At 44.8% G+C, this 16236-nt stretch overlaps 2 protein-coding genes across 4 annotated transcripts in view; both read left to right on the top strand.

Annotated features, from left to right (window-relative positions):
• LOC121627589 (NLR family CARD domain-containing protein 3-like) overlaps positions 1-16236 on the top strand; it is a 90446-nt gene that overhangs the window by 514 nt on the left and 73696 nt on the right. The window contains exons 2-12 of one of the 3 annotated variants that reach the window (XR_006008079.1): positions 589-713; positions 799-885; positions 1691-2086; positions 5142-5220; positions 5379-5598; positions 5707-7489; positions 7588-7761; positions 9665-9838; positions 11379-11425; positions 11635-12683; positions 12788-14809. Coding sequence is in view for 2 of the 3 variants with exons in the window: in XM_041966556.1 (XP_041822490.1) it covers positions 625-713; positions 799-885; positions 1691-2086; positions 5142-5220; positions 5379-5598; positions 5707-7489; positions 7588-7761; positions 9665-9838; positions 11379-11425; positions 11635-12173 (3588 nt within the window). In the remaining variant the exon portion in view is untranslated. Of the gene's footprint in view, positions 1-588; positions 714-798; positions 886-1690; positions 2087-5141; positions 5221-5378; positions 5599-5706; positions 7490-7587; positions 7762-9664; positions 9839-11378; positions 11426-11634; positions 14810-16236 lie in introns of those variants that run through there. The other 2 variants (XM_041966556.1, XM_041966555.1) reach the window with 2 other exon arrangements.
• LOC121627610 (gastrula zinc finger protein XlCGF8.2DB-like) overlaps positions 1-16236 on the top strand; it is an 83575-nt gene that overhangs the window by 3261 nt on the left and 64078 nt on the right. The window lies entirely within an intron of this gene.

Genomic DNA, 16236 nt, shown 5'->3' with positions numbered 1-16236 from the left:
GAATATGATGCATCGCTGCAGATTAAACCAGCCAACAGGATATAAAGTAGTTCAGATGAGCTCAACCTGAAACATCTACAGCAGGAATATTAATCCACAAACATCAGAGATGATGAGAAACACTGACAGCAACATTTTACTGCTACACCAACACCTTTACTTCAAGTCCTGCTAATAATACTCACATACTTTTACTTCAGTAAAGATTTGAATTATATATGTACTCCGTCGCTGTCAGTGGATTTTAATTCAGTTTACTGATGGAGCACCAAATCAACAGAAGGTGTCAGTGGAAGTCAATGGTCCTCCTGCATCAGGTGTGTGTGCTGGCTGCTCTTCACCTGACTGCAGCTTCATGGCGCCCTCTAGTGGACTGATAGTAGAACAGCAGCTGCCTCACACTGCTGTCTGACCGCAGTCAGCTGACACTGATATGAAGCAGAAGATAATAGCCAATCAGCTGACACTGATATGAAGCAGAAGATAACAGCCAATCACTGGAGGAGCAGCTGATGTTCTCACAGCAGAAATGATGGAAAGGATGATTTCAGCTGATGTGCAGATGAATGATTTGTGTTTCCTCTCCAGATCAAAGTGTGTGTGAGCTGATGTGAGTTCAGCAGCATGAATCCACGTGAGGACAGAGAGGAGGGGGTCCGTCCCTCTGAAACCGGTCTGTGGGGGGGACATGACGGCCAGCCCAAAGCTCAGAGGTGAGATGAGGATCTCTCAGTGTCCAGGACTCAAATCACTCCAGCATCATTATTCACACAAAGCTGTGTGTGTATTGTGTTAAAGGCCAGAGCAGCAGGACACACCAGACTCTGCTGGACCTGGACCTGAGCCTGGACCTGCACCCTGCTGTGTGTCCTTAAAGAGCGACAGGTCAATTGATCGTTTCTTTGATTTGCAAAGATGTAAATGTTTTCAAGATGTTCTTGTTTTAACTTTAACTTGTGTTTATTTTCAGCATCGTTCTTCTTCACATCCTGTAGTTTACCTGTAGTTCACATAATGTCCAGCTGGTGACTCGGAGACGGACTGGTGGAATAAAAAAACTCAGGCTTTACCGATTTGGAAGGCTTCAACGTACATTATGCATTTTCTGCCACTAGGGGTCTCTCAATCAAAACAGGAACGAAGTCGCATGATGTCATAAAGCAGCGTGGGATCATGCCACCATACCTAGCTACATCACCAGACTCAATAATCTAAACCAGTAAAATCTCTGAATAAAGCAGTTTCACATCAAAAATCACACTTGAAACAGGAAGGAAGTAGTCGTCTGGCACTCATGGAAAACTCTGCTGAAGGCTTCCCAGTATAACCAGTCTTCAACTCTTGACTTCAGTTCAACATTTCCTTCACACACATGTTCTGACTGATGACTCTGCAAGTTTAACAGTGAATTCACTGAGGCTAACAGATGCTAGCTGCTAACAATGGTTTACCGTGATTCCACTGATAGGTGGAAAGTAAGTACATTTACTCAAGTACTGTAGTAGGAAATTGAGTCCTGCTTTGGTCCAGTATTTGGTGGGAAGATGAAGCGATGATACACAGACCGAAATCATTCAGCTTCATGTTTTATTGAACTTTGGTCTGTTGATCCTGTACTTTCTCCAGCTTCTGAGTCTGAAGAATAAACAGTGTGTTTCGATCTCTGGTGGTCTTCCTCTATGTCTTACAGGATCTATGGGAGACCAGCCTCTGCTGAACCTGAACCAGAAACAGAAACCAGCTGTGTGTCCTTCAAGAGTGACCGGTCAATTGATCGCTTCATTGATTTTAAAGAACAGTCCTCTGCTGAACCTGGACCTGGATCCAGCTGTGTGTCCTTCAAGAGTGACTGGTCAGTTGATCGCTTCATTGATTTTAAAGGAGAACGGTCCTCTGCTGAACCTGGACCTGGACCCAGCTGTGTGTCCTTCAAGAGTGACCGGTCAGTTGATCGCTTCATTGATTTTAAAGGAGAACGGTCCTCTGCTGAACCTGGACCTGGAGCCAGCTGTGTGTCCTTCAAGAGTGACCGGTCAGTTGATCGCTTCATTGATTTTAAAGGAGACCAACTGTCTGCTTCAAAGAGGTAAACTGTTCATACATTTAAAATATTCCAGATTCTTCTTTTAACTGTTGTTTATCCAGAGACATTTTTGAAACCTGTGTGTTTATTTTTAGCATCGTTCTTCTTCTCACATGTGAAAGCTGCCCAGTATAACCAGTCTTCAACTCTCCAGTTTAACATTTCTCCTCTCACAAGTTGTGACTGATGACTGCATGATTTCATGTGGTTTCATTTTGCTCATTTTACCTGCGACAAGTTTTTTGTGACTCACCGCAAATTTACGCTGGACAGGTAGCGCCCAGTTAGCTTGTGTGAGCTGTGTGATGCGGTCACAGTGTTTTAGGGGTGAACAATGATAATCATAATAATAATCATAATGTTTCCTGTATCAATATTTATATTCAGGTAGGGTATGTCTCCCTTATTCCGGCTGTATATATATATGTATTTAGGGTACTGTACTGTATTATTCATTTCAAACCCTCTACAATATCCTTATTTGTACTGAACTGCCATCTGCATAACAATGATTCTGGATTTTGTGTTTGTTTATGATGTGCCTCAGTGGTCGCAGAAAAACAAGGGGTCAAAAATGAAGCCTTGGGGACCACAACAGTTCAGAGGGGCCACTGAAAAGGAGGCATTACCCAGAACTAACCCTAACCCTTGATAGGACTGAGACCGTTGTAGAGTAGTTCCTGATGCTCACCCACTTTTCAAATTCGTATTCGATCCACGTCAGGTGGTCGCTCCAGGTGGTCTGGGTCTGGGAAGCCAGGCAGCGAAGGCAGGACTCAAGTTCCTGGTTCATCCTTTCTGTTTGTCCGTTTGCTTCAGGATGATAGCCCCGGCTCACTGTGGCACCTAAAATGTGGCAAAACTCTTTCCAGAAACGTGAAACAAACTGCGGACCTCTGTCAGAAACAATGTCTTTTGGAATGCCATGGATGCGGAACACTTCTTTGATCATGACCTCTGCAGTCTCTTTAGCTGATGGCAGTTTTGGGAGGGCAACAAAATGTGTCATTTTAGAAAACCTATCGACTATGGTCATATTGGTGGTGTTATCTCGCGAGATAGGCAATCCTGTCACAAAATCCAGGGATAGGTGCGTCCAGGGTCGCTGGGGGATTTACAGGGGTTGCAAGAGACCAGCGGTGCTCTGACGGGAAGCCTTATTCCTTGAACACACTTTGCAAGCATCTACATATTCCACCACATCTTTACCTAGCTTAGGCCACCAGAATCTTTGCCTGACCACAAACTCAGTTTGTTTGACCCCCGGATGACAGGTAAGCAGGGAAGAGTGTGCCCATTGTATCACCTGTGACCGTAGCTGAGCCGGCACGAACAGCCGGTCGCTAGGACAGCCTGACAGTGACTTTTTGCCTTTACTCGCGTGTTGCACATCTTTTTCCATGGGCCAAGAAACTCCTCCTACCACACAGTTCAGTGGTAGGATGGGTTTGGGTTCCTTGGCTGTCGGTTCCGGTTCATAAAGACGGGACATGGCGTCCGGCTTGGTATTTTGGGACCACGGTCTGAAAGACAGTGTAAACCGGAACCGACTAAAAAATAACGCCCATCTGGCTTGACGAGCATTGAGTCTTTTAGCTTTCTTTCTGTACTCGAGATTTTTATGATCAGTCCATACTATAAATGGTTGTTCTGCCCCCTTTTGCCAGTGTTGCCATTCCTCAAGGGCCAGCAGGTGACAACTTACGTGAGAGGAATGCGCAGGGGTGTATTCTGTTGTCCAGTTCTGCCCGTTGAGAGAGTACTGCTCCAATCCCTTCGTTAGAGGCGTCCACTTCCACCATGAATTGTCTGCTTGGGTCGGGTACGGTGAGGACAGGAGCTGAAGTGAACACTGTTCTGAGTCTCTGGAAAGCCACCTCTGCGTCTGGAGACCACTGGAAAGGAGACTTAGAGGAAGTGAGAGCTTGGAGAGGAGCAGCTACTGAACTAAAGTTCCGGATGAACTTTCTGTAGAAGTTGGCAAAGCCTAGGAATTGCTGGAACTTTTTTCGGTTGGTCGGAATCGGCCATTTGGCCACTGCTGCCACCTTCTCTGGGTCCATCTGAATCTTATTTTCAGATATGATGTAACCCAAAAAGGAGACAGTATGTGCATGGAACTCACACTTTTCGGCTTTGACATATAGCTGATGCTGTAACAGACGGCTCAGAACCTGGTGGACATGTCTCTGGTGTGAGGTTAGGTCTGGGGAGAAAATCAATATGTCATCCAGGTAAACAAACACAAAGTCATTTCGCAGTACATCATTTACAAAGCCTTGAAACACAGCTTGTGCGTTGGTTAATCCGAACGGCATGACTAAGTACTCGTAGTGTCCACTTGGGGTGTTAACAGTGGCGTGCACAGACTTTTTGTAGGGCAGGGGCGAAAAGGAAAAAAAGGGCACATATAGCGCATCCTTGCCACTCAAGAGGACACTTTAGCACGCGTTTCGGCTCCCAAGAGGGCACTTTAACACGCCCTTTGGCTCCCAGGGGGCACTTTAGCGCGTGTTTTGGCTCCCAGGGGGCACTTTAGCACGTGTTTTGGCATCCAAAAGGGCACTTTAGAGCGTGTTTTGGCTCCCAGGGGGCACTTTAGCGCGTGTTTTGGCTCCCAAGAGGGCACTTTAGCACACCTTTTGGAGTCCAAGAGGGCACTTTAGTGCCCGTTTTGGCTCCCAGGGGGGACTTTAGCAGGCGTTTTGGAGTCCAAGAGGGCATTTTAGAGCGTGTTGTGGCTCCCAGGGGGCACTTTAGCACATGTTTTGGCTCCCAAGAGGGCACTTTAGCGCGCGTTTTTCAAAAACTGGGCCACTAAAAAAAAAAACTACTAATAAGGGCTGGAGGGACCAAACCTGACAATCTGGTGAACCAACACAGTAAAGTGAAAGCTGCACAGAAATACATACTGGGCTGTTGATTCACAGTGGGATCAGCAGTACATATACTTTAATGTCAGGGGAAACCACCTGATTTTATGTTGTTGTCAACACTGACACTGTTTGTCTCTGTGTGGATTGACATAATGAACTAATTCTTCATGATTCCTCCACAGAGTCCACAAGGAGAGCTCAGAGGTTCCCAGTGGTCAGTCTGCCCAGCAGCATCAGACTCACCTGGACTCCATATTTATGGTCTGTACATGTACAACAGCTACGTTTACATCTCTTCTGTTCACAGTAATGTCCATGCTGCACTTTTTAGACCAGTGGACTGTCAGCCGGTCTAACATGGATCTGATGTTTGGTTCCATGATTTCACTTTGTGTGATTCATATAATATTCTGTTCCAGCTGCTGGAGGAGAACATTGTCACTTTTGTGAAGGACGAGCTGAAGAAGATCCAGAAGGTTCTGAGTTCAGATAACCCAGAGAGTCAGAGGGAGGATGAGGAGGTGTCGGATGGTGAGGATGCAGAGCAGTGGAGGAGCAGCAGAGAGGCATTTCTGAAGATCACACAGCACTTCCTGAGGAGGATGAAGGAGGAGGATCTGGCTGACCGTCTGCAGAGCAGTAAGAGGATTTCTGTAAAGATTTAACCTGCTGGATTAATGGAACATTCACTCCTATGACCTTAATCAATCAATGATTAATGATGCTATTTGTTGTATCTTCATTCAGGAAGTCCTGCTTCAGGTTATGAAGGTAAACTTAAATCGAACCTGAAGAAGAAGTTCCAGTGTGTGTTTGAGGGGATTGCTAAATCAGGAAACCGGACCCTTCTGAATCAGATCTACACAGAGCTCTTCATCACAGAGGGGGGGACTGGACAGGTCAATGATGAACATGAGGTCAGACAGATTGAAACAGCATCCAGGAAACCAGACAGACCAGAAACAACAATCAGACATGAAGATATCTTCTATCCCTCACCTGGACGAGATGAACCAATCAGAACAGTGATGACAGAGGGCGTGGCTGGCATTGGGAAGACACTCCTAACACAGAAGTTCACTCTGGACTGGGCCGAAGACAAAGCCAACCAGGACATACAGTTCATGTTTCCCTTCACCTTCAGAGAGCTGAACGTGCTGAAAGAGAAAAAGTTCAGCTTGGTGGAGCTTGTTCATCAATTCTTTCCTGAAACCAAAGAAGCAGGAATCTGCAGGTTTGAACAGTTCCAGGTTGTGTTCATCTTTGATGGTCTGGATGAGTGTCGACCTCCTCTGGACTTCCGCAACAATGAGATCCTGACTGATGTTACAAAGTCCACCTCGGTGAATGTGCTGCTGACAAACCTCATCAGGAGGAAACTGCTTCCTTCTGCTCGCCTCTGGATAACCACACGACCTGCGGCAGCCAATCAGATCCCTCCTGAGTGTGTTGACATGGTGACAGAAGTCAGAGGGTTCACTGACCCACAGAAGGAGGAGTACTTCAGGAAGAGATTCAGAGATAAGAAGCAGGCCAGCAGAATCATCTCCCACATCAAGACATCACGAAGCCTCCACATCATGTGCCACATCCCAGTCTTCTGCTGGATCACTGCTACAGTTCTGGAGGATTTGATCAAGACCAGAGGGGAAGGAGAGCTGCCCAAGACCCTGACTCAGATGTACATTCACTTCCTGGTGGTTCAGTCAAAACTGAAGAACATCAAGTATGATGGAGGAGAAGGGTCAGATCCACACTGGACTCCGGTACAGCGGAAGACGATTGAGTCTCTGGGAAAACTGGCTTTTGAGCAGCTGCAGAAAGGAAACCTGATCTTCTATGAATCAGACCTGACAGAGTGTGGCATCGATATCACAGAAGCTTCACTGTACTCAGGAGTGTTCACACAGATCTTTAAAGAGGAGAGAGGACTGTACCAGGACAAGGTGTTCTGCTTCGTCCATCTGAGTGTTCAGGAGTTTCTGGCTGCTCTTCATGTCCATCTGACCTTCATCAACTCTGGAGTCAATCTGCTGTCAGAGGAACAAACAATCCACCATGAATCTGCAGAGACACACTTCTACCAGAGTGCTGTGGACAAGTCCTTAAAGAGTCCAAATGGACACCTGGACTTGTTCCTCCGATTCCTCCTGGGTCTTTCACTGCAGACCAATCAGACTCTCCTACGAGGCCTGCTGACTCAGACAGGAAGTGGCTCAAAAAACAGTCAGCTTGCAGTGGAGTGCATAAAGATGAAGATTGAAGAGACTCCCTCTGCAGAGAAAAGCATCAATCTGTTCCACTGTCTGAATGAACTGAACGATCGCTCTCTAGTGGAGAAGATCCAACAGTCCCTGAGTTCAGGAAAACTCTCCACAGATAAACTGTCTCCTGCTCAGTGGTCAGCTCTGGTCTTCATCTTACTGTCATCAGAAAAAGATCTGGATGTGTTTGACCTGAAGAAATTCTCTGCTTCAGAGGAGGCTCTTTGGAAGCTGCTGCCGGTGGTCAAAGCCTCCAACAAAGCTTTGTAAGTGGAATTTATTTATCAGTCAATACTCTGCTACCTTTCAACAAAAGAGAAAACTAAATAACTTTTTACTTGTTTCCTTACTGTTTTCTCTCCAGACTGAATGGCTGTAACCTCTCAGAGAAAAGCTGTGAAGCTCTGTCCTCAGTTCTCAGATCTCAGTCCTCCAGTCTGAGAGAGCTGGACCTGAGTGACAACAACCTGCAGGATTCAGGAGTGAAGCTGCTGTCTGCTGGACTGGAGAGTCCACACTGTGAACTGGAATCCCTCAGGTCAGGATTCTTTAACCAATTCAGATGATGACCACTAAAAATGTGGTTTCCATCAGTTGTGTTGGTGGAAATGTCTTCTGTATATCTCACTCGCAGTCATTAAATTGGGGCACCTCCTTCCTTTGAAAGTTAAGTTTACTGAAACTTCTTACCTTTCATTTTAAAGTCATGCATTTCTTGTCAGTATTCCTGTGTGTGTGGAGTAATGCATTACTGATTCATGTACTTTTGCATTACTTTCACTGAAATACCAGCAGTAGTACGACTTGCTGTACAGTATATATTATAGTTATAGTACAGTTTGTAATAACACTATCGGCTATATCCTCGGCATAACCTGGTCTCTATAGCAACGTTAGCATACCTTGTGATAGCTTTTGACAGTATTTATATATTTAGATTTATTCACATTTTAATGTCTGGGGGTTTGTATTCCCACCCCGCTTTTATTGGTGCAGTTGGTGAGAGGCAGGGGTAGATGATGATGGTAGTGTGGCAATTGGCAGCTACATGTGGCATCTAGGCCTGTGGTAGCATTGTAGCAGCTAACAATAGCTAAAGTGGTGGTCGTATGATAGTATCTTCGCAGTTAGTATTGGCATCTAGCAGTTAACATTAACAGTATAGGTGAATCTAGCTGTATTGTCTTATTCTGTTCCTCTTAGCAGGTAGCGGTTAGCATTAGCATTAGCATTAGCATTGCCATTAGTTAAATGGTTGCATCAGAACTGTATTGTCTTCTTCTGTTCTTCTTAGCAGTTAGCATTAGCATTAGCTAAATGGTAGCATCGGTACTGGCCACTACCTAGAGCATCTCTTAAACAGGCCTGGGTCAGTTGAACGTGGCAGTGCTGTTTGGATTGTGTAGGAGCAGTGTGAACTGGCACTAGGGGGGGTGACTCTGGGACGCCGGAGTTCACCGCCTAGCCTCCTGGAGGTGTCGTGGGACTAAGTAGGCGAAACACCGTTGAAGGGAGGTATCCACCTGATGACCCCCAGAGACGTGTTCAGAATCACTGCTCTTTGGCAGGTATAGAGGCAGATTAGGGCTCCAAGGTTCTTCACTGAGAATGAATCCTCTTTTTGAGCACAAGTATCTTGTGTTTAAATTAACTGCTGCAGCTCCCTGCAGGATCATCTCTCGTCTCACAGGTGTTACCAAGACCTGAAGCATTTATTTACACTTCAAGTCTGAACATGAGGTTGATGCCCAAATAAAAAAGCAGTGAATAAATATATTTAATGGCGTTTTGCAACCAAGGCAGAAGATACACAGACTCACCTCTTTTGCATCAAGTTTTATTTAGAGTGACAGCCAATTCCAACCATTTCCCATCATGCCGTGCTGGACTGAGAGTTTTTTTATTTTGAAAAAAAGAAAACTTTACTTCATAACATTAGTGTTTGTGCGACATTGATGGTAATGTGTGTGTTCAAATCATGACGTTTTGTAGTTTTAACCAATAAGGGGGTCGCTGTTACATTTTTGACCACATTTGTTTTTAAACAACCATGATTTTTCCTTCTTGAATATCGCTGAAGTGAGTGCACACAGCACTCTGCTTAAACCACAGAAGTATAAATAGTCTTTATTTTCCCTTTTTGACAGAAGCTTCACTTTACTCTGGATGCTAAACATGAACTGGCTATCATTTCACTGTTAGCATGCTGATGTTAGCATCTAGCTCAAAGCACCACTGTGCCCAAGTACAGTCTCACAGAGCTGGTAGCATGGCTCCAGACTCTTTGACATTTAGATCACAGTCATATGGTTACTTTTAGCTCCCTGATTAGCGATTATATTTGTTTGTTTATTTATTTGGAGACAGTTTCTTCTTGTATTTGACAGACACAGCAGTACCCTCAGATGATCTTCCATGTGTGTTGTTCTGTGTGTTTTCAGGCTGTCAGGCTGTCTGATCACAGAGGAAGGCTGTGCTTCTCTGGCCTCAGCTCTGAGATCCAACCCCTCTCATCTGAGAGAGCTGGACCTGAGCTACAATCATCCAGGAGACTCAGGAGTGAAGCTGCTGTCTGCTGAACTGCAGGATCCATACTGTAGACTGGACACTCTCAGGTATGAAGAGGCCTTAGAGGAGGAAGCCTTTTTGGTTAATGATGGATATGGATGTGATTTAAAATATCACACATGCAGGAAGCCTTTTTCCTTTGCTCAGAACACTTTACATGGTAAAGGAACTGGCTGTCATTTTGAGAAATGTCCTTTTTGCCTTCTTAACTGGAATTTAATCATTTTCATCTCGGTACAGAGGGTTAGTTCAGGATATGTTTCGCCTAGTTTGGCACAACAACTGAAAGCAAGGGGAAATGGCTAGCCTAGTTCCAATAGCAGAGAAAAAGGAAACCTTAACCAATAACTCCAAAGCAGTTACATCTGTGCTTAAACTTAACGATCGGACATGACAGGACTTTTGAGATTGTACATTTCTCAAAATGTTGGACAAATTGTTGTCAACATCATCTTAACAGCAAAAATGGGTTGTAAGTATGGGCAAGTGTCCTTCGAGCTGAATAATGGAGGGCTGAAAAAGGGCGGAGTAGGAGACCTCAGGCTGTTTGTCTGACCAAGGGCCAGACTAATGGGCAGAGCAGGTGTGGAGAGCGACCAGCTAGTTCTGTGTTACTGACTGGTCAACTGACTGGAGGCCAGCAGTCTGTCAGCTGTCTGGCTCTAATACAAGGTCTAGTAGAAAAGAGACCAGGGTACTGAATGGCTAGCTGGGGCCAGAAAGGAAACTCCTGGGAAGCGTCAGAGATGGAGTCAGGCAGGAAGCTAGCCAGCTCAGGAACTGGCTGGAGGCTAGCCTAGCACACCAGTGGGTAGAAGCTTGATGGCTTATGGCTAGCAAGATAGTTGCTAGCAGCCTGGGAATCTGGTTGGCAGCTAGTTAGCTGGATGCTAGCAGGCCGAGGTATAGACTGGAAAATAGCAGATTGGCTGCTAGCTGACTGGAAGCTGACTCGGTCAGAAAGTGGGACAGAGAGGAGACTAGAAGGTTCCATGCTAAGCCCAGCAAGGGAGCTAACAGTTCAGCCATGCCTGGAGTTTCCAAAAACCAAGATTCAGAGTTGTTATTTCAAAGGAGGTTATGGCCCTCAGGTTATCCTTAAAGCCCATAGTACTGTTAATACAAAAGGAGAATTGATCCATGGCACATCTCACCTCTTCCAGATCTTTTGGTAAGAAGCTGAGGTCCACTCAAGGCCAGATCATTCTGACATGTTGGGGTGGGCCATCAGGCCAGAATCTTCTATCACAGTATATTCAACACCAAACCATCACAACAAGAACATGCACAAAACATCTCAAAATCAGAAACAGGTTTTGTGAAACGTGTGAGATTTTGGAGAGAAACAGTCTGGGGTCTCTGTCACTTTGTTTTATGGCAGAGGTCTGCATCGAAGGACTCACATACACCTACGTCCTGTGGGTCAGTGTCAGTGTGTGAGCAGGTGGTGGAGGTGAAGAGGTTTAGGGGCAGCAGGGAGAAGCAGGCCAGATGAACATATTGTGTAAATGTGGATGAGAGTATTGTAGCATCCATGTTTGCATGCTGAAAGAGGATGTGCTGGTCTGACCCCCCTTCTCTTTTCAGGGTGGATCCTGCTGGAGTCAAATGGTTGGGACCAGGTCTGAAGAAGTGTAAGTGTGTTTTTAATTTGATTGCTGAAAACAAAGCAGGACAAATTCAACCATCTTCAAACTGTGACATCACTCATTCACACCTCTGATGTCATCATCAAACTGTGACATCACTCATTCACACCTCTGATGTCATCATCAAACTGTGGATCAATGAACTGATGATCGATCAATAACTGCAGCTGTTTTCTTCTTGTTCTCTCCGTCAGATTCCCGTGAACTCAAACTCGACACAAACACAGTATACAAAAAGATAAAACTGTCTGACAACAACAGGAAGGCAACGTATGTGGATGAGGATCAGTCATATCCTGATCATCCAGACAGGTTTGACCGGTGTCCTCAGCTGCTGTGTGGAACTGGTCTGACTGGTCGCTGTTACTGGGAGGTCGAGTGGAGAGGAAGAGTTTCTATATCAGTGACGTACAGAGGAATCAGACGGAAAGGAGACAGTGATGATTGTGTTTTTGGAGAGAATGATCAGTCCTGGAGACTGATCTGTGCTGATGGTGGTCGTTACTATGTCTGGCACAACAACAGTAGAACATCCATCTCCTTCTCCTCCTCCGTCTCTAACAGAGTCGGAGTGTATGTGGACTGTCCTGCTGGGACTCTGTCCTTCTACAGTGTCTCCTCTGACACACTGATTCACCTCCACACCTTCAGCACCACGTTCACTGATCCCCTTTATCCTGGCTTTGGGTTTGGATTCTTGTCTGGTTCCTCAGTGTCTCTGTGTCCCCTGTAGGAGGGAGAGCCAGTCTCTTCTAGACTTCTTAGTGGTCCAGATGTGCCCTCAGAATACAGAAGGAGTATGGCTGTGTCTGCTAAACATTCACCATATATTTGATAATTTGGCCTCATTATCAAGCTGAAGATGCAAGGCAACAACCCCAAAATATGAACAGTCAAATTTAGTTTGATTCAGTTGCAGAGACATTAAGAAAAGCCTCAAACCAAAAGTACCAGAATCCAGACAGCCAGGTGCTGCACACCAGTTACTGTGAGAATCTATAACAGTATTAACTCAGACTGAAATAAAAAAAGAACATTTTCTACAAAGCCAATCACAATTATAGTTGCTGTGCAGCAGTGAGTCAGTGCCCGGCATTTTGAGGAGGAGGACGAAGAAACCATGTGACTAACACCCTTGAATTTGGAGCATCACTCCAAATTCTTCACACCTGTGTGAACGATGACACCTGCTGCACACGATATGTTTGTCGCACACCCACACACTCCCTCGCTCTATCCACAGGTACGAGAAAAACGGTCAAGTGACAATCAGTTGTTAAAGGTTCCCTTTCATTCATGAAATGTCATGTTTTTACATACATAAACATTTGTTTTATTTCATTTCAGTGAACCTGTAGCCAAATAAGTCACAAGGCGACTGAGTTGGCACTAGCTGCAGGTGACCAAGCGGTGCAGAGGAGGTCCAAAAATAACAAAAAACAAAAAGCAATATGCTCGTAAAACAAAAGAACTCAATGGAGTTCGAACATTTTATTCTCAGCCATTGAAAAACATGCAAACAAAACTCTTTCCCAGCTTAATGACATTGACAGAAACCCCAAAACATCCTGGAGCATGGGCCCTTGCGACATCCTTTCCCAAATTTCCCCAGCTGGGGATTAATAAAGTTGATCTTTTATTATCAATGAAATGTAAACAAAAGGCTGACAGAGAGAAATTAAATGATTGCACCACAAGCCTGGCAGGGGGATCTACTCCCACATACCCGTAGATATAAGGGCATTTGGATCCACAATCTAATGCGCCAGACGCTGCTTTAAAACAGGCCTGCCCAATATAGGTCCTCCACATGAAGGAAAAAACTTAGCCAAAGTGTGGACGGAGTCAGTGCGGTACACATAGAACCTGAGGGCCCTCGCAGAAGCTGTGAAGGCTTTCAGCCTCTGCAGAAAGGAATTCAGAAGGTGTCCAGCACAAGAGGCTTGCAGAGAGTACTCAACTACCTCTCAACTCACCTGCTCGACTGAAACAGGAGCCAAGAGGAAAAATGTTTCCCAAGAGAGATGCTCGAGGTCATTATGGACAATGACTCAAAAGTGGGCAGACAAAGAGCCCTGAGAACTACCTGGAGGTCCCAGGAGAGTAGCAGAAGCCTCCAGGGGGGGGCAATTTCGCCTCACCCCTCAAAAATTGTGCAGCTGGGGGAAAAACTGTCACATTGGTCATGAACAGTAGAGACTGCTGAAAGTCTATCTCAGCCAACAAGGTGCACGCGCCCACATTTTCCCAGTGGCTCTGATGGGCCATGCATCAATGCTCACAGAAGACAATGAGTGTCCGCTGCTGTTCAACAGAAACGAAGCCAGATCTGGCCCCTGTCTGCAGATGCCATACATCGGGGTGGGGACCTCCCCATGACAGCAGATCTGCTGATGTATTCAGGGCCGTGTTGTATGTTCTTACTAAGACATGCCTCCCCTGTACACTTAGGAGGAATCTAATCTCAAGGAGGATCACATGCCACCCTTGTTGTACTGCACCCAAATGACACCAAACAGACCAGCAGGAAGACAAAGAAAAGTTCAGGGTGAGAGAGGAAGAAAGGAAAAAGGAATGGAGGAAGAAGAGGAGACAAATGACAAATACATGAGGGTCCATAAAAAGAACTGCCTAGAGCATAGTTATTTAAATCTTCTTAAATTGAAAATATCTTAATTTATTTTTTTTGTTTTGCAGAAATCAGTGCAAAAAACAAGAAGGGAATATTTAAACGTATGGGAGGGTGAGGAAGAAACCTGTAATGGCTTGCATGCACATTCAAAAGACATACAAAATGTAAAATGTAAAACATGCAAACTCAGCAATTCGATAAAATATTAGTGTTCAAGAATTGCACATATGAAGTAAGCGTAGAATTATAGTCTAATACATGCAGAGAAGCAGGAGAAATTGCTGTTTTCACACTATGAACCACAGTTGATCAGAGTGATCATCGTTCCAAATCAAATGCTTTTGACAGCAGAGTACTTTAAGCCTCTTTTTCAACATTTATTCTACATTTCATTCCATCAGACTGACAGAACTTCATAGAAAACTGATCACAGGATGCTTTCCACAGAGGAAGATGAAGATTTTTAGCCTGTCTGTTTGGGTAATTATGTGAATTATTAACAAAATACTTTGTAAAACTGCAAGTAAGGCTGTTTTGAAGAACGTTGCTGTCAAAAATAGTCAGCAACTGCAGTTTAACAGAGAGTAGTAGGGAAAGTACTTGTCCAAACAATATGTTTGATATCCATATAAATATGGATATGGATAAATACAAATAAAATTAAACAACAACATAAAGAAACATTTATTGTGTCCAAAACATGTTATATTTCTCATAATGCCAAGACACAAAGTGACCTTGTATACCAAACCATTCTCTCCAAACTTTTATTGTCAGTCAGAACCTAAATAACATGCTGTTGAAACTTCTCTTATTTCTTTATGATGAGCATGAAGTGTAGTTCGCTCACTGTCACATTTCTTATTTCTGCAAATCCCATGAAATTAGACTTTCTGACGTTTAATGAAAATGTATTTATTTGAAAATTTGCTTCAGTAAACTATCCGGATATTTAATTTTACTTCCGAACGAAGAGATACGGGCCTGTAAATAGAGGTTTGGTCATTTTTATTTTGAAAACCAGCATTATAGTGCAACCGGAACCAAGTATGCTTCCTGTGGCTAACATGCTAACTTCTTCCGGTACGTGTCATGTGGTGAAACGGAGCGAAGCAGCTGAGCTTGTATTTCTGGATGTCTGCATGAACCTCTTCTAGTGGACTTTATATAAAATTTCGGACGTTTCAGCCCAGACTCATCTCCTGTTAGCCAACAATGCTAAAGGAAGGTAGCGTAGCCTGCTAGCAGGAAATAGACGGAGCTCGGCCTCACGGTGCTAGTCGGAGTCGCTTCGACAGAGACCAAACTGTATTTTTCACGGAGCCCAAATGTCCAGATAGAGCTGTGTGAATAGACTCTGTGCTGTTCCCTTTATTTGACGCTGTTTTCCATCTGAATGATCTGCTGCTGTCCGACGAAGCTAATGAAGCTAACTTAGCCTGCTAGCTGGAAATAGACGGAGCCGAGCGTCATTTAATCATCAGAGAGAACAAACAGTTTCTAACGGAGTGAGTCTGGAGGAAAAGCTGCTGTGAATCAGTCAAAATGTCTCATAAACGACTGAAGCCTGCTGTCCGGATGCACAGAGCAGGTTTGTATCCTCTCATCTGAAGATTTGTCTCTGCTTCTGGGTGTGATGTTGATTTGTTTTCCACCAGGAGCCAGTGGGCACGTTGGGGGGGTCTCAGGAAACCACCTGCACCTGGTTGGTTCTGTATCTGCCAAGGTGTCATTTTGCTGACTGTTTTGTCTTCGGGTGCAATAATTCCCATAGACCTCTGTTGTATTGAAGTTTGAGGGACTGTGCAGGTAGTCCAGGGGTTCAGGTGCTGGCTGTGAACCTGGCTTTAACACCGGGGAGGGGGGACCCTCTGCTGGACACTCAGTTAAAGGTGCAAGAGGCCTCGATGATTTTACAAAATCTCTGTGACGCTGTGATGAGCAGCTAAATATTTCATCACGTTAAAGATGAAAAAATATTCACTGTTATTGACTTCAAAGCAGCACTTTGCTGATTGTATCCAGAACTTAATTCAGGTTTAGTGGGACCTGCTGTCCTGAAATCAGTGTCTGCCCCATCACTGTGTAACACCAGTGTGTCTGTGTCTCATTATCCTCCACAGACGTCCAGCTGCTGTTGGGGAGGAAAGAAGAGGATCCTCCT

Source organism: Chelmon rostratus, chromosome 24 (assembly GCF_017976325.1).
Source record: "Chelmon rostratus isolate fCheRos1 chromosome 24, fCheRos1.pri, whole genome shotgun sequence".
In the NCBI taxonomy this organism is placed as follows: Eukaryota; Metazoa; Chordata; class Actinopteri; order Chaetodontiformes; family Chaetodontidae; genus Chelmon; species Chelmon rostratus.
This window is presented reverse-complemented; position numbering and strand designations above follow the sequence as displayed.